Source organism: Bos indicus x Bos taurus, chromosome 14 (genome assembly GCF_003369695.1).
Source record: "Bos indicus x Bos taurus breed Angus x Brahman F1 hybrid chromosome 14, Bos_hybrid_MaternalHap_v2.0, whole genome shotgun sequence".
NCBI classification, from domain to species: Eukaryota; Metazoa; Chordata; class Mammalia; order Artiodactyla; family Bovidae; genus Bos; species Bos indicus x Bos taurus.
In genome coordinates, this window is record NC_040089.1 from 76,591,709 (window position 1) to 76,619,453 (window position 27,745).

At 42.5% G+C, this 27,745-nt stretch overlaps 2 protein-coding genes across 5 annotated transcripts in view; one reads left to right on the top strand and one right to left on the bottom strand.

Annotated features, from left to right (window-relative positions):
- WWP1 (WW domain containing E3 ubiquitin protein ligase 1) overlaps window positions 1-19,868 on the bottom strand; it is a 136,433-nt gene extending 116,565 nt beyond the window's left edge. For 2 of the 4 annotated variants that reach the window (XM_027561611.1, XM_027561610.1), the window contains exon 1: window positions 19,660-19,824. The gene's annotated coding sequence lies outside the window, so the exon portion shown is untranslated. Of the gene's footprint in view, window positions 1-19,659 lie in introns of all 4 variants that reach the window. The other 2 variants (XR_003514514.1, XM_027561612.1) reach the window with 2 other exon arrangements.
- LOC113904020 (basic proline-rich protein-like) lies at window positions 15,776-20,174 on the top strand. Its single transcript, XM_027560652.1, has 3 exons — window positions 15,776-15,780; window positions 17,039-17,141; window positions 19,407-20,174. Exons 1-3 carry the CDS (start codon window positions 15,776-15,778, stop codon window positions 20,172-20,174), a joined length of 876 nt encoding a protein of 291 aa, XP_027416453.1.
- Window positions 20,175-27,745: the final 7,571 nt, after the last annotated feature.

Here is a 27,745-nt window from a genome sequence, read left to right on the forward strand (position 1 = left end):
AAAAGCCAACCTTTCTCACCTCCTGCTCACTTCTCCACCCATGCGGTTTAGCTGCCACCTCACCCTCTGCTGAAACATCTTCCTCTTCTTCCGTGACCAAATGGCCACCTCACACCCACTCTCTCTTGCGGCTCTCTGCACCGTCAGACAGGGATCCACTCAATAAACACGGTCTGGGCCTCCATACGCTCCCTATGAAATCCTGACTCAGGCCTCTAACCTTTCCAGTAAAAGACAATCAATTTGCCATGGGACAGAACAGAGCTGATCAGTAAACAAAGCAGGTAGCAGGTATCTGATAATCAAAGTAGGTATCAATAATCAAATCAATAATCAAAGTAGGCATCTTTTAACACTTCTGAATTAAGTCATTCAGCATATAAATCTACTAATGCATATTATCAGGTAGTGTGTTAGACACTAGGAATACAAAACTCATCTCTGATAGGCTCTTTGCCCTCAGTGAGTTTATAATTTCGCCATAAAAACAGACAAAGCAATAAGCAGCATCAAGCTGACAGGGCAGTGCAGAGAATGCAGCAGAAATACAGAGGAAGGGCGGGCTTCCCCAGGAGCAGTGACTCAGAGGTAAAGAATCCGCCTGCCCACGCAGGAGACGTGGGTTCAGTCCTTGGGTTGGGGAGATTCTCTGGAGAAGGCAATGGCAACCCACTCCAGTATGCTCGCCTGGGAAATCCCACGGACACAGGAGCGTGGAGTGTTATAGTCCACGCGGTCACAGAGAGTCAGACACAACCTGGTGACTAAACAACAGCAGAGGAGCATCTAAGTCAGATTCCATGGGACAGTGACAAGGTGTCTGGAAAGGCTTCTGAGAGATGGTCAACAGCGGAGATGAGCAGTGCAGGACTCCTTTGTCAGGCTGTCCATACGAGAGGAAAGAGTGCTTTCAAGCCTTCTGTACTCAGAGAAGGCCACCAATATGGACAGCGAATACATCACTGATTCCGCTCAGGGAAGTTTGTGGAGAGTGAGTTTCAAGAGATGAGCCCTTAAGGGAGCGAGAAAGAAGCTGCCCCTGAAGAGTACTGAGAAAGCCTCAGAGCACCAGTGCATTTTCACCAGGGAAGGACTCCCACTCTGGAAGAACTGCTCTAACAGTGTTGTGAGGGGAGCCTGACAGTGAGCTAGGCTGGAAAGGGACTAAAAACAGAGGAAGCAGCAGCGATAGTAAGTCCAGAATCTATAATAACTGGTGGACTAATCAGATGCAGGGATAAAAGAGATTACTTCTCACCTCTCCAATACCACCTTCTTCTCCAAGCTTCATGATTTCTCACCTAGACTGCAGCATGTGATCTCCCTGCCCCGCCTCTCAACTCCTCCTCTCACGTCATATGCTTGCATGCCCCTCACATCCATCCCCGATCCAGTGGTCAGAGCGAGCTTTCCAAAGCAGGATCATCGCAAAAACTCTTTTGCTCTCCAAAGGTCTCTCATTCTAACTCCACTAAACCCAAACTCAAACCTGGCTCCATGTGACCTGCTGCCCCTACAACTCATACCTCTCTCCTCCCCTCTTCTCTGTTTCCCCTGCTCCATCTGACAGTCCCTCAGCTACCTTCTCAGCCTCAGGGCTCCACTCAAATATAATCCATCCGAAAAGAATCTCCAGTTAGCCCAGGCACAGAAAGAGCCCCGCTCCTTCAACTCTACCACCTCACCCTATTTTATCTTTCCTAGTAATTCTCATTATGTTCAGTTATTTTACCCTCTTATTTCTATCTCCAACCTTGTATCTACCTCCAAGGGCAGAAATTCTATCTCATTCATTCCCAGAACCCAGGCTAAAGCCTGGCTGAGTGAAGGCCCCCCAAAATTATTACTGACCAACTGAGACAGAGCTCAGAAAATAGATGCTAGAGGTAAATGTTCACATGACATCCCATAAGCAGGAGCTCAAGAACCAACGGAAGCCACCTGCTGCGACAGGTGGTCTTTCACCCAGGAAAGGCCACTGGCACACAATTAGCAGTACAGATAGCACCTAGCGAACAGCAATATTGAAAGGTGGAACGGTAGATTCGGACTGTGCACAGAATTGAAAAAAAACAAAAGTTTAAGAATTTGAAGGAGAAGAGTGGCTCAGCCCAGCAAGTACTCCAGTAAGATCCGTAAAAGAGAAAACAGTTTACTAGACTACAGGGATGCCACCAGACCCTCAGCAAGGGCAATTTTAACAGAGTGGGAGGCCCAGAGGCCAAGCTTCAGAAGCAAATCAACAGCCAGAAACCTCTTCAGATGCGTGATAATAAAGGAAAAGAGATGCAGTCTTAAAGGGAGGGGTACATAGCTTTGTTTTTGAAGACAGAAGAGACCTGAATGGGCTTTCAGGCAGGAAAATGTTGACGTCACAGAGAAGACAATGACTGCTAAGGCAAGATCTCTGAGAAGCACTGGCTGAGATTTAACCCAGAGGCAGAAACACAATCCTTACAAGTGAGACTAGAGAGAGAAAAGAATGGGTGAAAATGCAGGTATCTCCGATATTGGAAAGTTAAGGAGGGGATTAACTGCCAATTCCCTCGGTGAAGGAGGCACTCTGAGGCACTGGGGAATACAACGGTCAATAAACGCAGACAACAATCCCTGTTTTACAAGGGACGTGGTAGGTAAGGAACTCAAGGCAGGCAGCAGCACCCATCCCTGCGTGATTTCCTTTCTTTCCAATTCACCTTCACAGTTCACGCCTACAAGTAAAGCCATGGCAGAACTGCTTAGAGCATAGGGTCTAGACGAGAAACAGGTCTGTTCTAGCTACTAACAAACTATAATATTTGTGGTTATTCAGATGCATTAAGTATACACAGTCTCTGCCACCTCTGTTCATTAAAATTCAGCTAGGGAAAATAACTGGTTTTCTCAAAAAAAAAGGAAAGCTCTTTATCCAAAGCTCACTAATGACACATTTCTAATCCACTACCAGCTTTCCTCAACGGAGCTGCATGTCAGAATTGCCAGGGGATTCTGCCAGCGGGCCCCAAGTGCTTCTCACAGACACATCTGGGCACCGTGACTTCCTACACATTATTCCTACTGCTCATCTACGTATTTCTAATCATCCCACAAGATTCAGCTCAAGCAAACATAGCACTGTAACCGTGTTTTTTCTTTATCTACCCCCACTACACTGGAAATTTCTTTACTAATTCTCATCTTTATAATTCCAGCCCCTGGCCCACTGCTCATCCCTTACTATACACTCAAAAAACCTGTGCTGAATGAAGATTCACAATGAATGAAATTTTTAACCTGTAGAAATGGTAAAAAGAGTGGCTATGTTAAACAGTATACTTATATAGCATAGAACTGAAACTTTTAAATTAAAATATTAAGGAAAATCCTATACAGGTGGGACCATAAACCACCTGTACCCCCTCCCATCTTGGCCTGGATAATTCTGAGTACCAAGTCCATGCGCAACCTTACCAACATGACAGCCCACAATAAAGTCTCAATTAAAAAACGTTCAATACAAAAGTAGAGGATAATTGTTACCTAAAATGTTCATTTGACTTATTAAATACTCAAATATCCAAAAATATATTAACAAGAGAAGAGCTCATGAAACTCAATACTTTCTGTCCCTAACTATTCAGAATAATTCAGAAGTCATAAGCAAATCCCCAAATCATACATAAAGCAGACTCTAAAAGTCTGGGGGAAAGACAGCTACTTAGAACATGGTACAGATTTTCCCAACAGAAATGCTATAAGTGCTGGTGAGATGCCAAGACCAAGCTACAAGAGCCTAGCAAACCCGTAAGAGCCAGACCACTTGTTATTACGTCGGTGCAAAAATAATTGCGGTTTTGCATTGTTGAACTTTGTCATTTGATAATGGATTACATTCTTCAGTAAATGTGGTTATGTTATACATCATTTTAATGCTCATTTCTCACTTTATGTTTTTTTTGCTAATGACTATTACCTGCCATTTAATTGATATTTATTTTAGACTACAGAAATGATGTTAGACAAAAAGCAAATCGGAGTGATTTTTTTTTTTTTAATTTGAGTTCAAAATGGGTCAGAAAACAGCACAGGCAACTTGCAACATGAACACATTTGGCCCAGGAACTGCTACAAACACACAGTGCAGTGGTGGTTCAAGAAGCTTTGCAAAGGAGATGAGAGCCTTGCAGATGGAGATCACAGTGGCTGGTCATCGGAAGTGGACAATAACCGAATGACAGCAGTCATCAAAAAAAGTTGATCCTCTTACAACTACCTGAGACGTTGCCAAAGAACTCAACATTGACCATTCTACGGTCATTCCTCATTTGAAGCAAACTGGAAAGGTAAAAAGCTCAATAAGTGGGTGCCTCATGAGCTGACTGAAAATCAAAAAAATCATCATTTTTGAAGTGTCATCTTCTCTTATTCTACACAACAACAAACCATTTCTCCATCGGATTGTGACATGCAACGAAAAATGATTTTATACAACAACCAGCAATGGCCAGCTCAGTGGTTAGACCAAGAAGCAGCTCCAAAGCACTCCCTAAAGCCAAACTTGCACCAAGAAAAGGTCAGTGGTCATTGGTCTGCTGCCGGTCTGATCCACTATAGCTTTCTGAATTCTGGCGAAACCATTCCTTCTGAAAAGTATGCTCAGCAAATCAGTGAGATGCTCTGTAAACTGCAACGCCTGCAGCCGGCATTGGCCAACAGAAAGGGCCCCGTTCTTCTCCACAAGGATGTCTGACTGCACACTGCACAACCAACACTTCAGAAGTTGAACTGGGCCACGAAGTGTTGACTCATCTGTCATATTCACCTGACCTCTCACCAACCAACTTACCACTTCTTCAAGCATCTCAACAACTTTTGGCAGGTAAAACGCTTCCACAACCAGCAGGAAGCAGAAAATGCTTTCCAAGAGTTTCTCAAATCCTGAAGCACGAATTTTTATGCTACAACAATAAACAAACTTACTTCTCAGTGGCAAAAATGTGTTGATTTTAACAGTTCCTATTTTGATTCATAAAGATGTGTTTGAGCCTAGTAAAACGATTTACAATTCACGGTCTGAAACCACAATTACTTTTGTACCAATCTACTACTGTCCACAGAGATGTTTCAGAGCTTCCACAAAAGCTTATTTGTATACATATGCAAAAACGAAAGCAAAATTCCAAAATAAACAAATGACATTGAGAAAAAAAAATACCAAAAGCACTTTGCAGTGCTTGACACATGATAAATATTTTTTTTATGATAAACAGTCTTTACCCTAAATTATAGCTATTTTCCCCCAAGACCTTTGATTTCAAACTTTTGTGTTAATCAAATATCTTTATTTTTCTCACTTCATTCTAGACTGTAAATTCCAAGAGTGCAGAGAACTCCTGGCCTATTCACCATGCCTCCCTCAAAGCTTGGCACACAGGAGTGCTTAATACTATTTAGATAATTATATTTGGATACTTACTGTCAACAAAATGAATCTTAAAAAACAACTAAGTAAACTACAGGCGTAAAATCAAATAGCTTTATTTAGTTCTTAGGTGCTCTCTTAAGTGAACCACAGTACTTCTCAAATTGATTTTTTTTCTCCTTTTAAAACTACTTCCAAAATGAAGGAAAAAAGGATAAAAATTCATGTAGAAAACACTCCTTTATTTTTTACATATAAAAATTCATGTAGAAAATACTCCTAGGAGTCACCAGCTTAGCCAACACTGCTCAAGATAAAGTCTCACTAAATGACTGAATGAGACAGGGCATCAGAACTTCTCTGGCCTTGTAATCTTATTAATTCAGAAATGGAGGACAGAACACATGGAGATTTTTCTAGCTCAGAACTGCTTGACTACAAACACTGCCTATTTCATGAAAACAGAGAGTAGCAATCATCCACAATCTTTACATCAACTCAACTTGCAACTGTTTCCATTTTTATACTGTTATTTTCCTCCAATATTGATTATTTTTACAAAGTTGCAATCAAAGCCGTACAAATCATTTTATTTTCTAACTCCAATCTCCCACTTACATATAGTAAGAAGTACTGAATACAAATTTGACTGAGTCCTTGGCCAACATCAGAGAACAACTTAATTGATGCTTGTAGTTTTCACAGTATACCTCTGGCAACAATTTTCTAGAAGGCCACAAGATGGTGATGTTGCTCTCTAAAACAAAGTGTTAGTCACTCAGTCCCATCCAACTCTTTGTGACCCCATGGACTGTAGTCCGCCAGGTTCCTAAGTCTATGGGAATTCTCCAGGCAGGAATACTGGAGTAGGTAGCCATTCCTTTCTCCAGGGGATCTTCCTGAGCCAGGGATCGAACCGGGATCTCCTGCATTGCAGGCAGATGCTACACATTCTGAGCCACCAGGGAAGCGCACCTTTTAAAAATATAATCGAGTATCTTATACCAACTTTCCAAAATACTAATAGTTTTCCTCCACTTCCAAGTAAAGAATATTAAAATGTCTGTACTCTACCTACTAGAAAACATTAATGAGGAAGAAAATATACTCATCAAATTTAGCAGCAACTGTTTTGATTTTCAAGGCAACAGTTACGGTCCTTAAAAACACAGGACTCCACACTATTATTGTGTCTTCTATCACACGAATCTTTCCTTCACGCCCTGCTCCATCCCCTCCTTCAGGACACTAAAAACAAAACATGAAAAAAGAAAACATTTTTACTTATTGACTAAGACTCTGATGCTGGGAGGGATTGGGGGCAGGAGGAGAAGGGGACGACAGAGGATGAGATGGCTGGATGGCATCACCGACTCGATGGATGTGAGTCTGAGTGAACTCCGGGAGTTGGTGATGGACAGGGAGGCCTGGCATGCTGCGATTCATGGGGTCGTAAAGAGTTGGACACGACTGAGCGACTGAACTGAACTGAACCTTATTCTAACATAAGTCAACTAACATTGACTAACATAATTTAAAAAAAAAATTCTTTTACTATTTTAAAAGAATTGATACTAAAATGTATTTCCATCAACAAAGGTAAACTACACCAAAATGCAAATGACATAGTTTCTAATCTGCACAATTTCTCAGTTTCTTACACAATATTATGCTTGTAACGGCAAATTACCAAAGCTTTTTTTTTTTTTTTTTTAACCAAAGCTTTTCAAGCAGAAAAATGTTTGCAGTTGGTCATTTTCCCTACACCCTACTGAGTATCAGTAGAAGGCTGGTTTCTCATTCCTGTGGTGCATGAAGTCAATTAAAAGAAAAATCAAATAACAGCATCTTAAAACTTGGGTTCTAAACCTACAGAACCAATTTAAGATAATACTTAAAAAAAAAAAAGCTTCATAAATATACCCCCCTAGGCAGCAGAATAAGATGACAGAGCGTGGCTACGTGAGACTGGCAGCTGGGCAGCACTTATGTGGGGCACCTAAATGACACAGAAACATGGCCAATCTTAAACCTGGAATGTGAATCGTCAGGCCTCTGACTCCAAAAATAGTAAAAATCACAATGACCATTTATTAGGTTCCTATTATTTGTCTTGTTATGTTGCAAAAAAAAGTCCCCCAAACTATCTCTAATGTCCTTCACAGTCTTTACTATTTCTTCTAGCAGGTAAGGAAAATGAGGTTTTAGGAATTTAAGTAAATTGCACAGGGTTACAAAGGGTTACAAAGTCAGAATTTTGAACCCAGATCTCCTGGGCTCAAAGCCAATGCTCTTTCACAACATTTGTGTTACAAAAAGGATAGTAAAAAAAGAAATGCTGAGCTAAACCCAAGACTGAACATGAATAGTCTCCTATATCAATCTGATGTTCTATTCTTTTACTATTTTATCACTTAAGCAACTTTATAATAGGGTGGTTTTGTGGGGCTTTTAAGCTAGGTCACTAAAAATGCTTTCCCTGAAAGTTCAAAAAGTATTTTAAAACAAGGAATGTGTAAAAAGCATAAACACATAACAATGAAGAAGGTAGACTGCTGGGACTGTGTTTAATAAATCATTTCCATGTATTCTGGGAAACAACATCCAGGCCAATGTAACATTCTCACTCTGCAAAGATCAAATTTCAAGTTAATTACATCATGTAACAGTTCATATTTCAAAATGACAAACATTTCCATCAATAATCTGTCATTTCTTTCAAAGTGCAGTATTTTAATAATATGTGCCTATAAAACTTTCCTTCAAATTCAAAAATGTTAAAGGCTTGGTATTTTTCAAATACACAGTATTTGCTCTGAAGTAGCAAAAAGCACCGAGTCACCAATCAGAGCCGAAGCTGAGGCTGAGAGGTGATTGAGAGAACCGCTGAGGGACACACAGAAAGGTTCCTAATGTCAAGGCCAAACCCAGGCCCGCTGCTGAGGCCAGCACCCCTCTGCCCTGCACTGGCCACTAGACAGCACAACCCAAAGCGACATTCACCCCACAACGCGGCCTGCCTATCTCCAAATACATGAAGGCTTCTCAGTTCCCAGCAGGTAAGCAGCCGTGGAGATCTGCTAACTCTCCAGTTTCAAAGTGCCAGTTCCTAGTGTGAGAAGAGCATGCTGGACAATGTCAGCAGAGTCCAAACTTCAGTTCTCCTACTCGGTTGTATTCACCACCCTCTCTGAGGCTTGGTTTTCTTATCTGTAAAATGAAGATATCAACTTATCTTTCGTGAAGGGGAAAAGTGTTACCATTAACTCTAAGACACTGGAATTGTTTCCAGAATGAAATAGAGAAGATGTCTAATAACTGTTAACTTCCTAAACTGGTAACTTCCTAAACTGGTAACTCTCATCACTACCACCACTCCAATACTCTCAATTACTCTGAGAAACTCCACTATTTTTCTGCCATATCAATACTTCCACAACAGTACAGAGGACAGCAGGTTGAGGAGCATGTCCATCACATGACCATGTTGCAAAGAGATACAAAGCAAACTGCCCACATCTGTAGTAAGGATCAGATCAAAACCACACTGAATCACTTGAAGGTACATAGTACTGCAAAACTCTCTACAATTACATGATTTCAAGATACTTTACGGCTACTCCAGTAACAAAACACAGTGCTAATTTACTTTTTACAAAGAATTTTAAACCAGGCTGCTAAGTATGAACTTTCAGATATCCCCATTCTTACAAACTTAACTTCGTAACTCATTTGGCGACAAAAACCGAACTGACCTGAGCTCATCTGGCAGCAAAATTTGATCAGATGTGTGACTATCTACTGTCCTCATTTATCCATAACTAAACATTTGCCAGGGAAAGTATAGAGTGCTTCCCTAAGGTTTTATTGGGGTTTTATATAACAAAGAATATGGAGTAATTACATATTTCTAAAATTAAAAAAAAAAAGAATTATTTCTATAACACATCTGACACCAAAAACAAGGTATAAACCCATCCTAGTGAATATTTACTCAGTACTGTCAGGTGTAAGTCATGCAATGAATCTACGAATAGGTTTTATTATTACTATTACCATTCTACATGTAAATACCCAGTTTACATACACTGAAACTAGGGTCTAATCTAAGGCCATCTTCACCAAGGTCACTGTGCCGTGTGTGCTTAGTCTCAGCCATAACTGACTCTTTGCAACCATGGACTATGGAGCTCACCAGGCTCCTCTGTCCACGGGGATTTTCCAGGCAAGAATACTGGAGTGGGTAGCCTATCCCTTCTCCAGGGGATATTCCCAACCCAGGTGTCGAATCCGGATCTCCTGCACTGCAAGCCGACTCTTTACCGGCTGAGCTACCTGGGAAGCCAAACCAATAAATAAGTGCCAGAATTGAAGTCTAGGTTTGTTTAACTTGAAGGCCTAAGCTCTTAAACAGTTTAGCTAATACTTTACAGGAAAATTAAGTCACAATGAAATTTTTTAAAACAAATTATAATTACCAAAAACTTCTAATGTAGCACACTGAAATTCCTGAGTATGATGTACACTTTCCTTTCTGGGTAGTCACATCTAAACATCAACACATTTCACAGCCTGAAGGACAAAAAGAGATGAGTTTATTGTCACTTTTTTTCCCAAAGAACTGGTCAGTCAGTGGAAATAGACGAAAACAATAGGCTCCTTAAACAAATGCCAACTGATCCTTTCCACTGAAACTTAGAAAGAATCATGGGTTTAGCATGTTTTTTAACCACAATATGTACTAAGACGATAAAAATAAGGTTGATACGTAGCTTAAGTTTTTCCGGGAACAGCCCCAATGTAAAGACCTGCTGTTCCAACGAGAGAGAGGATCACAGGACTGAGGAGGGTCACAGTCACACAGATGCAAGTCGTCAGGACCACTGCTCTGAACACAAGTCAGAGAAAAGAAGCTTCAAGGCTTTGTTGTTGTTTTTTTCTTTTGGATTGATCGATTTAAAATTTAAACTTTCTCTCACGACTTTCTTCTCAAATCAATATCCTTATTCAAAGCAATGGCTTTTCTCCACAAAAGACACATCATGGCCCCATTCAAACTACTTTCTACCCAAAAGAAAAAATTCCAAATTAAACACACTTCATTCAAAATCTCCATTTCTGAGTAGCTTAATTTCTCTTAAGTGAAAAGCAGGAAGATTACTGGATAAATAATCATAGTATCTAACTTAACTGTTTCAGCTAAGCCAGTTTTTAAAAAAGAAATACTTTCATTCATAAAAACATATTTTGTAGAAATATAGGGAAACTTTTTAAACAAGGACTCGTGATGGGTGCCTCTTTCAGGGTTACTTCTCTTGCCTGCTTCTCACTGTAATTTCTATGTATTAGGCTTCTGTAGGTTGCTTGGACCAAGTCCTTGACAATTGTCTTGCTCATACTCAGTCTTTCAGTTGTGCCCGACTCTTTGCAAGCCTACAGACTGTAGCCCACCAGGCTCCTTTCTCCATGGGATTTTCCAGACAAAAATACTGGCGTGGGTTTCCATTTCCTCCTCCAGAGGATCTTTCCAGACTTGGGATTAAACCCTCACCTCCTGCATTGCAGGTGGATTCTTCACCCATTGAGCTGCCTGGGAAGCCGGACAACTATCTGAAAGGTTCAGATGTTAAGTTCTCCTTGTATTTACATTATACATATATATTTCTTGGGCTCCAAAAGCACTGTGGACAGTGACTGCAGCCATGAGATTAAAAGATGTCTGCCCCTTGGAAGAAAAGCTATGACAAACCTAGACAGCATATTCAAAAACAGAGACATTACTTCGCTGACAAAGGTCTGTATAGTCAAAGCTTGGTTTTTCCAGTAGTCATGTACAGATGTGAGAGCTGGACAATAAAAAAGGCTGAGCACCTAAGAACTGATGCTTTCAAAATGTGGTGTTGGAGAAGATTCTTGAGAGTCCCTTGGACTGCAAGGAAATCAAACCAGTCAATCCTAAAGGAAATCAACCCTGAATATTCACTGGAAGGACTGAAGTTGAAGCTCTAATACGTTGACCACTTGATGCAAAGAGCCGACTCAATGGAAAAGACCAATATTTGCTGGCAAAGACTGAAGGTGGGAGGAGAAGCGGACGACAGAGGATGAGATGGTTGGATGGCATCACTGACTCGGTGGACATGAGTTTGGGCAGAATTTGGGAGATGGTGAAGGACAGGTAAGCCTGGTGTGCTGCAGTCCATGGGGCTGTGAAGTCGGACATGACTGAGTGACCGAACAACAATTTATTGAATCCTACAGGTTAAAAAATGGTCTCAAAGAACATGAGAACCCCAAATTATCCATTCAGTTTATACCAACAGCTCTCAAACTAACTTGTACAAAATCATCTGAGGTATTTACTAAAAATGAAGATTCCTGAGCTCCACTAGGAACATACCACAGATATTGAAGAGTACAGAACCTACATTTAACCAATATGTTGGTAAACCAGACGACCATGATACAGGGACTGCACCTCAACAACTTATGACCCACTCTGTACTTCAGCCAATGACGCTGTGAACAGTTTCTTGTTCCCAGACTGTATAGCCAAACCATCACCAGCTGATATACTGCAGCCCTGCTGAGTCAGTGTCTTTCTCAGATTCACTCTTAACCTTTCAGCAACTTATTTTTTAAGCTAAGAGGTGAGATTTGACATGCAGCTCTGCCTATGCCAAACTAAACTACATCTGTCCTTGAGAAATGAGTGGCTCACAGAAAATTTTCAACTTGTTAATAATAATGAATTGAGGGCAGTAAAAATGGTTCAAGGGCTGCTAATGTCCAATGGACCACATTTTCTTTCTGCTTTATAATAATATTTCAATGAATCCTTACAAAAACTCAGAAGATATTTTTTTTCCTTTTACAGAAGAAGAAACTGAGGTAACACTGCTATTAACAATCACTGACAGAACTCAGGTGTGCCTGACTCTAAAGCTACAGCTCCTGACCCACATGCAGGAATGCACACATTTAATTCTTAAACTGATTTTAAGAGCAGAAAGATCTAATTTATTTACTTCTAAGGTAAAATAAGTATGCCCTAATTTATACAGAGCAAGTTCATTTGACTAATTCTCCTCCCCATACTAACTAAACACAAAGCGTGGTTCACCGTGGCAAGCTGGAGCTAAGGTACGACAGGAGTATCGGACTTCAAGTCAGGACGCAAGGCAGTTTGCTTCTACCCGTCCCGTGTGGCCCTAATTACGGGTATACTAAACAGCTATCAAAGAACTTGTTTTCCTTAGTTAAATAAAAAGCTATCACACCAGCAATTCTGTTAATGCTAGCATATTTTTAAACCACTCATGTAATTTAGGACAGGGAGGAGGGTCATAAAGAAACACCTTAAGGTAATTCGATCTACACCTTTCTCTGTGCCCTAGCTGCTCCTATTTATATAAATAATGTTTCTCAGTGCGTACACTCAATTACCAAGTTCTGCCCACAAGAGCCAACATCCTACTATACTCAGAAATTTGCAAAGAGATTTGTACCAGGAGGCAGAAATCTATTCAAAATTAAAAAATGCTCCAAATCTACACCTAAATTCTTCAAATGAAATATACTGATTCATTATTCTATGCAGAAGCTATAATAACAACAAAACATACATTTAATTTCTTCATTCCATAGTTAGCCATAATATTACTTAGCATATAACTCGAACTAAAAAAAAAAAAAAAAACATACTACTGAGATAGTGACAGTGAGATACAGGACTTCCATTCCAGTCTCCAAAAGGAAAGAATATTCTCTCCATTCTAACACTCTCCAAGAAAGGGCAGCTTATCCTAAACTTTTCCCAACACTGCAAACAGACAATACTATTTGTGAGGCACCATTTTGCTCAAGGCTAGTTAAGGCCAGGAGCTCTGCTACCCCAGGTCTGGCATTGAATCACAAGGACTAATGGATCTCTGTCTATGCACGGGATGCTGACTGGGATTTGTCTGATCCAAACGGTTAACCTGAGTAAATCACTGCTTCAGAGGGGCCTGAGCTCTGGATCTAGAACTTTCTTACCCTGAAGTACAGCAAGTCGATCCTGCCCATTATGGTGGCACACTGGGTCAAACCCCAGAGACCGCAAACTTTCTCTTCTTTTCTACCCCAGGACAACTGGCTATTCCCATCTGTGTAACAAGCCAAACACACTATCATTTGCACTTGAGACTCAGCTTTCCATCTGACAGGCCCAGACTCCAAGAACTGAAAGTATCAGGCAGCTCAAGTCTCAGCCGCCAAAATAGTTTTCCAGAAGCCCGATTCCCGGGATTCACATACTTGTCTAGTCCCTTTCCCTTGAATCTGGGCTGGACCTGTGACCTGCTTTAACCAACAGAATGTGGCAGAAATAAAACTAGGCTGGTTCCAAGCCTATGCCTTAAGAAGTTCTGGTGGCTTCTGCTTTTGCACTCCTGGAAGCCCTAAGCCACTATGTGAGGCCAGCAATCCTGGAAAGGCCAATGGAGAAAACTGGCCCTGAGACAAGTCTGTGTGGTAAATGAGACAGAGGAAGAGAAAGAGAGAGAAGACCAGCACCTAAATGGATGCTAGCCATTAAGCTATCACCGGCAAAACCAGCACAACTGCTCAAGTGGCCCAGCCTGGGAGAGCAAACTTGCAAACCAAAAACAAAAAAGAAAGGACAACAAAAAAGAAAAACCCCAAAAACAACCTCCCCGCCAAAAATCTGGTTGTTTAGTCACTTATTTTCACGTTTGTTACACAGTAAGTAACCTGAAACAAGGCTCCTCTGTTCCCCTTGTCTTTCTGCATCACTTGTTCAAAACCCAGAAAAAACGACAAAGGTAAATTATCACAATCCGAACTATTCACACAATCCCAGAAGACTACGTCCGTGCCCTTCCCGCGGTCAGAACCTCCCCTTAGCTCCCTGAACCCAGAGCGCAGGCTCCCGGGCCATCCTCGCGGCCCTGCCCGCCCAGCCCTGAGACCCCGGCCAACCAGGCAGCAGGGACACCGCGGAGTGCTGTGAGCAAATGACAGGCTCCAGGAGAGTCAAGGCAGATGTGGGTCTTTCTTTGTTCAGTTCAGTGGCTCAGTCGTGTCCGACTCTTTGTGACCCCATGAATCGCAGCACGCCAGGCCTCCCTGTCCATCACCAGCTCCCAAGAGCTTACCCAAACCCCTGTCCATTGAGTCGGTGATGCCATCCAACCATCTCATCCTCTGTCATCCCCTTCTCCTCCTGCCCTCAATCATTCCCAGCATCAGGGTCTTTTCAAGTAAGTCAGCTCTTCGCATCAGGTGGCCAAAGTATTGGAGTTTCAGCTTCAACATCAGTCCTTCCAATGAACACTCAGGAGTGATCTCCTTTAGGATGGACTGGTTGGATCTCCTTGCAGTCCAAGGGACTCTCAAGAGTCTTCTCTGACACCACAGTTCAAAGAATCAATTATTCGGTGCTCAGCTTTCTTTATAGTCCAACTCTCACATCCACACATGACTACTGCAAAAACCAAAGCCTTGACTAGACAGACCTTTGTTGGCAAAGTAATGTCTCTGATTTTTAATATGCTGTCTAGGTTGGTCAGACCTAGACAGCAAATTCCTAACAAACCTTAGGAATTACCTGACAAATGGCTTTACAAAATATACGCCCCAAAAGTCATTTAAACATATGAATTTAAAATGTATCCTAAGAGCTTTTAAGGTAAATTTCTTTTTAAATGATAAAGCTTCTTACATACTGGCAAAAACTGTGAAGTATCATGATACACACTTTTGAAAATCAGATCCTGATTTATATGCTTCCAAAATACAAATATTCATTTTAAAAAGCTTATAAAAGAACTTCTAATGTAAAAACAGGTGAATTAAAACCAACAGATTTTTAAAAGGAAATTAATATCTACATTTCACCAATGTATTTTTCAGACAAGAAATCACCTTTTGCTTTTTCCTTGATAGAAGGATAACTACTTGTGATAAATACTTAAAATTTTCAAATTTACGTTACCAATAGCAACTACAATGAAGGTACCATTTTAATACAAAGGAAGAAACAGACAAGCTCAGATCTACACAGTAAAAAAAGTTTTGTTTTTTTTTTTAAAGTAAAAAAGTTTACCACAGGTTCCAAACAGGTAAATTCAAATTCCTCACATAAAATCTTCAGTTAAATTTCCATTTTAGATGAAGAGTTGATGGGAAAAGAATACTGACTCAGGAACAAAAAGATGGGTTTTAGCTCTAGTTCTAATTTTAGCCACTTGCTAGCTTGCTTGCCATATATCCTGGAAACTTCATGTTTTTTTCACTTGGGCTTCACTGTCTTCATCTAAAAGGCAATTATTCCTGACACACCTACTGCTCAGCTGTCATGAGAATCAAATGATGACGTATATAACCCATGATGAAAACATGTAAAATACTGTAATATATAAAATATGATATCCTTCTTAGCACCAGCAGGGAGTAAAAAAACCACCCCTGTATGTGCTTTTTATCAGACATTTTTCCTCCACTGTGTATTACCAGCTGCATGTGTGGGTGCGTGCTAAGTCGTCGCAGTCGTGTCGGACTCCTTGCGACCCCACGGACTGTAGCCCACCAGACTTCTCTGTCCATGGGGTTCCCCAAGCAAGAACACTGGAGTGGGTTGCCACACCCTTCTCCATGGACTACTAGCTAGTTATTTCTATAACCACCACTAAGGCTAATTTATTAGTGTATAGTGCTTGTTATTATTACATCATATTTTTATAGAAAGAGTAAAAAAGATCCTAGCCTTTCTAATAATTATGGAATCAAAGTTTCCAGAGCTATAAAGGATACTGTGTAATAACTTACTCTGGTTCCCTACCAAGAAGACAATCCTATAGAGGCAGAAAAGTCAACCGTTTACTAATCAAATTACACTTTAACCATAACATGCAGCATTAGCTACTTAATCCAACGAAAAAAAAATCGCTGACTAGGTCTCCACACTTCAGTATTCTGTAAAGTTTTAATTTTTACTTAATAAAGTGTTCCTGAATGAAGAACTATTCTCTAGTAGGAACACCTGAATATAGAAGATAAAAGTTCTTAAAAGTTCTTATTCCACTTACTTCCCCTCCAGCCCCACCTCTCCAACCCAAAGTGAGATACAAAGGAAATAAATGAGAGCAGGACTGTTTTGGTATTCCTATCTGATCTCCATATACCCAACTCACCTATCAGTCTCACTAGCTCCCCTGTACATAGAAAACAGGAAAGGTACAGACAGTCTAATAAAAATCTAAAACCCAAGAATCACAAAATGTTAAGAACTGGAAGGAACCTCCCAGTTTCCCTACTGATGAGGTCACTTAAAGATAGTGATTGCATTCAACTGATGGTAAATCGGTTGTACACATTTCCAGACAAGAAAACCATCACTGTCCATCAACTCCTGATTCTACTTTACCCATTCGCTAACTGAAACACTTGAGACAAATCACTTAACTTCTTGGATTAGTTGGTTCTGTAACTGAATAGTAAATAAGTTAGTCAAAATTCTCGGTAAGTGAAAAACCACAAGTCTAAGGAGACACTGTCACTAGATGTGCCTACCTCTCTACAGCAGAGGTTCTTACTGGTAATAGGAAACATCTGAAGGTTCTATTGTTTTAAAAGGTCCCCAGTAACTCTAAGCACTGCTCCCAACCCACCAGCCTATAGGTTCCATGAAGGAGATTTAGGTGGTCCAGACTCCTCGAAAATTATCCACAAAGCACAGGTATATATGGAAATTTTCCAGGCCAGCAGATTTCTTTAGTTTCAGCAAGGGTTACTAATCCCTGAAAGGTTGAGAACTACCTGAAAACTACCGCTGTAAAGTAGGCTGAAGATAAAGCTTCTGTGGATGTTGTTCAAAATGTACCACTATTCTCTCAACCAGCCTGGATCAGAACCTCAGTTACTTTACTTTCTTTTCTCTCTCATTATCAAATTCTGTCTATTCTACTTCCTTCCTCCATCCCTACTACTGCCAGTAGAGTTGACACCCTGACACCTTTGACCACAGCAATGACGTCTGTTGTACCTCCAAGTTCTACTTCAATTCATGCTACAAGCTGCTGCCAGATTAATCCTCTGAAAACAAAGCTTTAATCATTTCCTTCCCAACTCAAAAATCATCTGTAAAACCCCCGTCACCTACTAAATCCAAGGTTACATGCCCAGCTTTAAAAACAGCCCATAAACTGGTTGAAATTTTTACTTGAAGCTTTACCACCCATTATGCATGCATGTGTATTAAGTTGCTTCAGTCGTGTCTGACTTTCTGCAACCCTACAGATTATAGCCCGCCAGGCTCCTGCATCCATGGGATTCTCCAGACAAGAATACTGGAGTGGGTTGCCATGCCCTCCTCCATGGGATCCTCCTGACCCAGGGACTGAGCCCACATCTCTTACATTTCCTGCACTGACAGGTGGGTTCTTTACCACTAGTGCCACTTGGGAGGCCCCTTATATTGGCACTGCTAAGTTATATTTCATCCAAACATACTTGCCTCTTCCCCAAATGTATGAACTCTGAGCTCTCTTAATCCCTTCTCTCTGCCTGGATTCCCAGCCTATCAAAAGTCTATAGTCATTCTTCAAACCAAAGATTTCAAAAACCAGAAGCTCTATGAAATAACCCCTCTAATTCTCACCTTGAAATAAGATGTGAGCTCTAACCCCTATGAATCTGAATTCAATATGATTCAGATTCTTTTAATGTTATGTATTAAAAGACAAATTAGACATTTGTGTACAGAACTTCCTGCCTAACTAGTCCTTGAAGGCAGAAAGTGTTAACACCCTCATCTTCATATTCCCCCAAATACACTGCAGTCATGCAGTAGATGCTTAATAATCGTGTAAGGAAGTAGAAGAAATTTCAGCCTTCACAGGATAAGCAGATTATTATCTCTTGAAGGCAGAGACCTTACATGCAACATTCTAGCTTCCAAAAATGTAACCTTTTGTTACTGCCTTTCAAAGCCCCTATGTGGTAGGTCATATAAAGTTTTGCATTATAAGGGAAGACCCATTTAAAAATGTTAATAAGCTACCTGAGAAAGAAAGGTTTTCCCACATACTTTACACTTCTCAATTTGAAGAGCTCCCAACACTGTTTTCAATTTAAAAAATATTAACTATTTATGAAAAGTGATAAATTCAGCCACAGATAATTATCTACTTTATGACTAAAAACAAGTCATATAAATAAAAGAATGCCTTCCTTCTTTAAAAGGTCCATTTCGCTTACATAATACATACAGACTTAATGAGACAGGTAGAGTGGATTTACACATAAGCATGAACCCTTGCAGAAATGTACATACAACTGTACACCAGGTATTTCAGGCAAAAAACAAAAATCCAAAGAGAAGGAAGGTAACTTTGGACTGTATCCTTTACACTACTATTACCAGTAACATTTTAAAGCAGAAACTCACATCTTTTGCACACTAGCTACACAGAGAGAGAAAAACCAAGCAAACAGGAAAAGAAAGCCACATGAAAAGCCCTGGAAAAAATTTTTATCCTGGAAGAGCAAAAATGCAAACGTAACAAATACTTTTCTTCTTTGGTGATGAAGGTTTCATAGAATCACGGTGAAGCAAAGGAAGCTCAACTCCGAAACCTATGGAGCAAAGAAAAGGCTGGTTGTGCACAAGACGGATGGTTTAAAGGCTGCAAAAAGCAATGGGCAGATGACAAAAAATTTCTAAATGTCTAAAGAGACGAAAAGGAGAAAGGTCCGAGTCACAATAAGATAAGGACGAGTAAAAACTGCAAGGTCACTGGGACCCAGCAGGTCACAAAGGTGGAGGTGGGGGTTGCGTTGGGGGGGAGCCGCAGAGTCGGGGAAGAACCGGTGGCGATAACATGTCAGGAAAAAAAAAAAAGGCGTTGTGAGGCGGGGACCCTCGCCTCGGGACGGCGGAACTGAGGTGGAAGCCGGGGCAGCGAGCCCCCGGACGAGGGCTCTGAGGGGAGGCGAGGAGTAGGCAGGGAGCGGGCCGAGGAAGCCCGAGGACCGCGGCTGCCGAGTCACGGAAGCTCCGGGCGCCCGTCTCGTCAGCTCGGGCCCGGACCCGCGACCCCACCTCAAAGCACTGCCGGCCGCCGGGCCCCGACGGCCCTCGGGGGGTTCCCGCCCCGGGGCGGGCCGCGCTGGCCCCGGGCGCCGCCTGAGGGGGTCTCTGCCTGAGGGGGTCCCGGCCCGCGCCCCCGCGCCCCCGCGCGCCGCGGCGTCCTCACCCGGCGCGAAGCCGTCGGCTCCCGGCGGCCCCGGCGGCGGCGCCTCCTCCACAGGCGAGCGCCCTCAGCCTTCGGCGCCCAAAACCGCCATCTCTCAGCAGGCGCGGCGGCGGCGGCGGCAGCGACCCAGGCGGCGGCCCCGGCAGCCCAGGCCGCCCGCAGCCACTAGGAACCCGCTCGCCGCGCTCACCGACACCCGCCCCTCCCCCCACCCCGCCCCGGCCTCGCACCGCCCCCAGCCGGCCCCACGCCTCCCCGCCCGGGAGCGCGCCGCGTGCCCGCGCAGCCGGCGCCGCTCCCCAAGCGCGCGCGCGCCCCGCCACCTACGCCCCGCGCCGGCCCGGGCTCAGTGCTTCCAAGCCCGGACCCGGAATCCGGCTCCCCGCGAGCATGCGCAGCGAGGGAGCGCCCCGGCCCCCCCGCCCCGCCTTCACCGCGGCCGCCTGTGGAGAACTCCGCCCCTCCGGGTCTTCGAGGCGGGCGAGGAAGGGGGAAGGCCAGCCAATGGGAGGTAGGGGGCGGGGCCTGAGCCTGTGCAAGGGGCGGGACCGCCGCCGAGATTTGGGAGGAGGCTTCTGGAAGCCAGACGTGGGTGTTGCGGGCTGGACTTTCTGGTTCACGGCCGAACGGGTGCCTGGCTTCCAGTAAGGCTCACGGGGCCGTGGAGTTCTTCCCTTGATCGCTTTACGCAAAAGGAGGCTGTTAATACTCCGTGATCTCGCTGAGTGTTTGACCCAGAACCATTGCAAGAGTAAATAATTGCATTTAGCACATGGTCATACCAGAAGACTTTTGCTACTAACCTAAACATTCACTCCCCTAACCCCACAAGCTCCAACGCTTTGGCCATCTGATGAGAAGAACCGACTCATTGGAAAAGACCCTGATGTTGGAAAAGATTGAAGCCGGGAGGAGAAGGGGACAACAGAGGATGAGATGGTTGGATGGCATCACAGACTGGATGCACATGAGTTTGAGCAAGCTCTGGAAGTTGGTGATGGACAAGGAGGGCTGGCGTCCTGTAGTCCATGGGATTGCAAAGACTCGGACAGGACTGAGCAACTGAACTGAAATGAACCCCACTAGAGTACAGTGATAAATACTAAGCAAGAGCTTGTGTACGTGCAATTAATCCAAACAGCAGTTCCATAAGAATGGTCCATTATCCTCGTTAATGAGTTCACTTTCATGCATTGAAGAGGGAAATGGCAACCCACTCCAGTGTTCTTGCCTGGAGAGTCCCAGGGACGGGGGAGCCTGGTGGACTGCCGTCTCAGTTCAGTTCAGTCGCTCAGTCGTGTCTGACTCTTTGCGACCCCATGAATCGCAGCACGCCAGGCCTCCCTGTCCAACTCCCGGAGTTAACTCAGACTCACATCCATCGAGTCAGTGATGCCATCCAGCCATCTCATCCTCTGTCGTCCCCTTCTCCTCTTGCCCTCAATCCCTCCCAGCATCAGAGTCTTTTGCAATGAGTCAACTCTTCGCATGAGGTGGCCAAAGTACTGGAGTTTCAGCTTTAGCATCATTCCTTCCAAAGAAATCCCAGGGCTGATCTCCTTCAGAATGGACTGGTTGGATCTCCTTGCAGTCCAAGGGACTCTCAAGAGTCTTCTCCAACACCACAGTTCAAAAGCATCAATTTTTCAGTGCTCAGCTTTCTTCACAGTCCAACTCTCACATCCATACATGACTACTGGAAAAACCACAGCCTTGACTAGGCAGACCTTTGTTGGCAAAGTAATGTCTCTGCTTTTGAATATGCTATCTAGGTTGGTCATAACTTTCCTTCCAAGGAGTAAGCGTCTTTTAATTTCATGGCTGCAGTCACCATCTGCAGTGATTTTGGAGCCCAAAAAAATAAAGTCTGACACTGTTTCCACTGTTTCCCCATCTATTTCCCATGAAGTGATAGGACCAGATGCCATGATCTTAGTTTTCTGAATGTTGAGCTTTAAGCCAACTTTTTCACTCTCCACTTTCACCTTCATCAAGAGGCTTTTGAGTTCCTCTTCACTTTCTGCCATAAGGGTGGTGTCATCTGCATATCTGAGGTTATTGATATTTCTCCTGGCAATCTTGATTCCAGCTTGTGCTTCTTCCAGTCCAGCATTTCTCATGATGTACTCTGCATATAAGTTAAATAAGCAGGGTGATAATATACAGCCTTGATGTACTCCTTTTCCTATGGAACCAGTCTGTTGTTCCATGTCCAGTTCTAACTGTTGCTTCCTGACCTGCATACAGATTTCTCAAGAGGCGGGTCAGGTGGTCTGGTATTCCCATCTCTTGAAGAATTTGCCACAGTTTATTGTGATCCACACAGTCAAAGGCTTTGGCATAGTCAATAAAGCAGAAATAGATGTTTTCTGGAACTCTCTTGCTTTTTCCATGATCCAGTGGATGTTGGCAATTTGATCTCTAATTCCTCTGCCTTTTCTAAAAGCAGCTTGAACATCAGGAAGTTCACGGTTCACATATTGCTGAAGCCTGGCTTGGAGAATTTTGAGCATTACTTTACTAGTGTGTGAGATGAGTGCAATGGTGCAGTAGTTTGAGCATTCTTTGGCATTGCCTTTCTTTGGGATTGGAATGAAAACTGACCTTTTCCAGTCCTGTGGCCACTGCTGAGTTTTCCAAATTTGCTGGCATATTAAGTGCAGCACTTTCACAGCATCATCTTTCGGGATTTGAAATAGCTCCACTGGAATTCCATCACCTCCACTAGCTTTGCTCATAGTGATGCTTTTCTAAGGTCCACTTGACTTTACATTCCAGGATGTCTGGCTCTAGATGAGTGATCACACCATCGTGATTATCTGGATCGTGAAGATCTTTTTTGTACAGTTCTTCTGTGTATTCTTGCCACTTCTTCTTAATATCTTCTGCTTCTGTTAGGTCCATACCATTTCTGTCCTTTATCAAGCCCATCTTTGCATGAAATGTTCCCTTGGTATCTCTAATTTTCTTGAAGAGATCGCTAGTCTTTCCCATTCTGTTGTTTTCCTCTATTTCTTTGCATTGATCGCTGAAGAAGGCTTTCTTATCTCTTCTTGCTAGTCTTTGGAACTCTGCATTCAGATGTTTATACCTTTCCTTTTCTCCTTTGCTTTTCGCTTCTCTTCTTTTCACAGCTATTTGTAAAGCCTCCCCAGACAGCTGTCTATGGGGTCGCAAAGAGTCGGACACGACTGAAGTGACTTAGCAGCAGCAGCAGCAGTCTGGAGAAGAGCTCTTGGCTCTGTGTCTTGCTTTTAGAACCCAGGCTACCCTGCAGATAAAAAAGTAATGACCACGTTACTCACAAGATGAACTGATCCTCTACGTCAGAGAAATAATAAAAGTCATCCAGCATGGATTTCTACAATTTGTGCCCAGTTGCCTCACCCAAACTCCATAAATTACCTGTGTCCACACCCAAGCTTACTCTTTTTCCTCTATCTCAGGCTGGGTGTCTCTGCTCCCCTCCAAGTGAACCTCTCCACTGCCTGATCCCCACTGTGAAGCCCTCCTTGGCATATCTTTAACATTATCCCTAACCCTAACCCTAACTTTCCAGGATAATTAGGTAAGACTTTTGTGTCTGAAAGCTTCCCTTGACTTTAAAACTTCTTTCTGGTTCTCTGTTTTCTTCCATCATAACTAAGCCTTTGAAAGAATTGTGTATCTAGAACATTGCATTTCTTGAATATTTGTAGGATTCAGCAAAAAATCTTTTAAATAAATGCACATTGTCTTCCTCTCTACTCCATCAGTTCCTACCCTCTGACTTCCTACTTGAATCTCACGCAAGCTGTATCCACAATGATTATTCTAACACATACTTTGGAGCGCATGACTCCACTGCTTAAAATCTTTCATTGGCTCATCAGCGCTTTTGAGACAAAAATTAACACAATCTTCAAGGCTTCTTTCATGTTCATGGGCTTTTCCCTCCTGTTAGGACAAAGTCTTCAAAGTTCCTGACTATACTCACTCATCTCTACTTTGAAGAGTACTGTTTCCTCTAACCTTTCCCTCACCTTTTTGCTTGTCCAGCTCCTTTAAAAATAAACTCAAGAACATGCTGGCAAGTGTGCTCTGAGACGTAAACCCACACATTCCTGGCCAAGGTCTGTGCTCCATCTGCTGCACACAGAGGCCTCCTCCCACTTCTTGCTCTCCTTACGGCTCTCCAGAGTCCTCAGTTTTCACCTCTGCTGAGCTCCATTCAGAAGTTCCCAGTACTCACCAGGGCCCCTAAGTTGATAGCCAACATTGGACCAGCCTTTCATTATTAAATGTTTCTTTGGTGTTCAAATGAACACTATTATAAGTACCTTTTCACAAATCACTGCCCATGTCCTAACTTACTGCCATAATTTATATGCTTAAAAGTAATTGAAGATGTGAACAATTTTAGCCCTCTTGAAATATATTGGCAAGTTACCTTTCAGGAAGGACGTCAGTGTAGGTATCACATTGCCTGGAATAAAAAACACACCTCTGCCACCCAGCATCACATTCAGATTTTCATGGATTCTGGGTGCTTTTACTTGGGCCTCTTCCTCCATAAAGTAATATTTAAAATTATATTTATAACTGCATTGAAACAAAGATAGCATACTGGTAATATACATTAAAACATTTCTTTGGCCTAAGCATTCATTTTTTCTTTCTGATTTTAAAAGACAGTAAAACATTATAGTGAAAGTCACTTAGTCATGTCTGACTCTTTGCAACCCCATGGACTATAAAATCCATGGAGTTCCCTAGGCCAGAATACTAGTGTGGATGGCCTTTCCCTTCTCCAGGGACTCTTCCCAACCCAAGGATCGAACCCAGGTCTCCCATATTGCAGGCAAATTCTTTACCAGGTGAGCCACCAGGGAAGCCCAAGATTACTGGAGTGGGTAGCCTATCCCTTCTCCAGTCAATTTTCCCAACCCAAGAATCCAACTGGAGTCTCCTGCATTGCAGACAGATTCCTTACCAACTGAGCTATGAGGGAAGCCCTATGGCCCTCTGAAAGTCTGGTTAGCCTGAGGCACTGTACTTATCTTGTCAATTGAATAAGTCAACACTCCTGCTTCGTATGAGCTATGAGGTTTGGCCAAAATCTTTAGTCTGTGCCTCAACCAAAAAGTTGGTTTAATACCACCACATGATGTTGTAGTAAAAAGAAAATGAGTTGCTACAAATAAAATAACTAGAACTACGTGGCACATAATAAGTTACTGATATTATAATTTTCATTCTCAGTTTTCCCACACCACCATATGAGAGTATGTGATTATCCTTCTTCACTGTGCCAAAGTCATCATGATATAAGTCTTATCTGGGTATATTCTCTTCACAGGGCAAAAATGGTATCTTATTGTTGGTCCATTATCCATTTTATTGCTAGAGTATTCACAAAAATCAATTTATACAATGTAGATATTGATGTATATATAATGCATATATTGTAATGTACAATTACAATATATAATTAGATGTGATGTACAATTTATATAATGTAGATATTGATGATATAAATGTAGATACATTTATATAGTGTGGATACTGGCTTAAAACTCAACATTCAAAAAACTAAGATCATAGCATCTGGTCCCATAATTTCATGGCAAATAGGTGGGGAAACAATGGAAACAGTGACAAACTTTATTTTGGGGGCTCCAAAATCACTGAAGATGGTGACTGAAGCCATGAAATTAAAAGAAGTTTGCTCCTTGGAAGAAAAGATATGACCAACCTAGACAGCATATTAAAAAGCAGAGATATTACTTTGCCAACAAAGGTCCATCTAGTCAAAGCTATGGTTTTTCCAGTAGTCATGTATGGATGTGAGATTTGGACCATAAAAAAGCTGAGCGCTGAAGAATTGATGTTTTTGAACCGTAGTGTTGGAGAAGATTCTTGAGAGTCCCTTGGACTGCAAGGAGATCCAACCAGTCCATCCTAAAGGAGATCACTCCTGTGTGTTCATTGGAAGGATTGATGTTGAAGCTGAAACTCCAGTACTTTGGCCACCTGATGCGAAGAGCTGACTTATTTGAAAAGAGCCTGATGCTGGGAAAGATTGAAGGTGGGAGGAGAAGGGGACAACAGAGGATGAGATGGTTGGATGGCATCGCTGACTCATTGGACATGAGTCTGAGAAAGCTCTGGGAGTTGGTGATGGACAGGGAGGCCTGGCGTGCTGTGGTCTATCAGGTTTCAAAAAATCTGATACGACTGAGCAATTGAACTGAACTGAACTGAGATACTGATGTGAGATAAAATCATTACTTTCTCATTTTTGTTTTCTTCTCTTATTTTTTGCTTCACAACTCCATTACCACCCTGGGATCATGTCATTTATCTGCCTTTGAGTTTTTCTACATGATCATTTTGTTTTATCCATTAAATAATTTAATCCTTTCAGATTTAATTTACTCTCATCTACCTTTTCTTTTTCTAAAGAGCTCATGGTCTCCCCCAGCTCTTTTGTTAAAGACTCTCTCTCCATCTCTGAAGATTTGAAAATACGCCAATGAATTTATCCAGTACTCCTCCCTTCGAAAAGTAGAGACAAAGTCCCTTTCAAATGAATGTGGGTTGTATTTAGTGACATTTCTAATGGATACAATACCATAAAAGTGACAGTATGTACTTTCCAAGAGCAGGTCTTAAAAAGGTGTCGTGGCTTCTCGCTACTCTCTCTAAGATCACTTGCTCTGAGGAAGGCAGTTTACATGTCGTGAAGGCATATCAATAGCTTTATCAGATGCACATGTGGCGAGGAACTGAATATCTAGCCAGCAACCAGCAAGGATGTGAGACCTCCTGCCAGTCTCTATGTGTATGGAACCCTCTTGTATATGGAAGTGGGTCCACCAGCCCCAGTCAGGCATCAGACATCTTGAATGCAACCTCGTTAGAGACTTTAACCAGAAACCCTCAACTCAAATACCTGACCCATACAGTCACTGTGAAGTAATAAATTGTTCACTGCTTTAAGGCACTAAATAGGGGGGACAATTTTTTGCGCATCAATATGATAAACCGACTAACCCAGTGGTTCTCAGTTGGGGACCATCTTGTGTCTCAGAGGACATTTGTAAATATTGTGAGCCATTTTTAACTGTATTAATAACAGCTAGGGAGCTGGGGGCAGTTTCCATTGGCATCTTGTGGGTAGAGGCCACAGAATGCTAAGCATCCTTCAGTGCACAGGCCAACACACACACACACACTCACACACACACCCCACAGAAGCAAAGCATGAGCAGATCCCGAATGGCGGTATGCTGAAGATGAGAAAACCTGCACTAGCCTCTCCGTTTTCCCCTCACTTATACTCTCTCTCTTTTACACAGATTCGTTCCACATCCTTTGCTCCTCTAAGTACTGTATTACCTTGTTTTACCCCTGGTCCTAGGCAACCACCAATCTGCTTTCTGTCACTAGAGAATATTTTTTTCTTTTTCAAGGATCTAGGGTAAATGGAATCATGCAGTGTGTATTTTTGTGGCTGACTTCTTCAGGTCAGCATATTTTAAAGATTCGTTCCTGTTTTGTGCAGCAGTAGTCACTTCTTTCCTCATTGCTGACTATTATTCTATTGTCTTGATCTGCCAAACTTTCAGAAACTGGCCCTAGTGCCTCCCTCTATTTGTCTTATTGGTAAACATTTAATTTGTTTCCAGTTTCTGGCTTTGTTGTTCAGTCACTAAGTCATGTCCAACCCTGCGACCCCATGGACTGCAGTCCACCAGGCTTCCCTTTCCTTCACTACCTCCTGCTGTTTGCTCCAATTCATGTCCATTGAGTCAGCGATGCCATCCAAGCATGTTATCTTCTGCTGCCCCCTTCTCCTTTTGCCTTCAATCTTTCCCAGCATCAGAGTCTTTTCCAATAGATTGACTCTTCACATCAGGTGGCCAAAGTATTGAAGCTTCAGCCTCAGCATCAATTCATCCAAGGAATATTCCGGGTTGATTTCTTTTGGATTGACTGGTTGGACCTCCTTGTAGTCCAAGGGACTCTCAGAAGTCTTCTCCAGCACCACAGTTCAAAAGCATCAATTCTTCGGCACTCAGCATTCTTTATGGTCCAACTCTCA

Excerpts from the sequence above, each read along its gene's own strand:
- LOC113904020 (XM_027560652.1), top strand. Across the intron at positions 17,142-19,406 it reads AAATTATCCACAAAGCACAG|GCAGGGAGCGGGCCGAGGAA; the intron begins GTATATATGGAA and ends GGCGAGGAGTAG.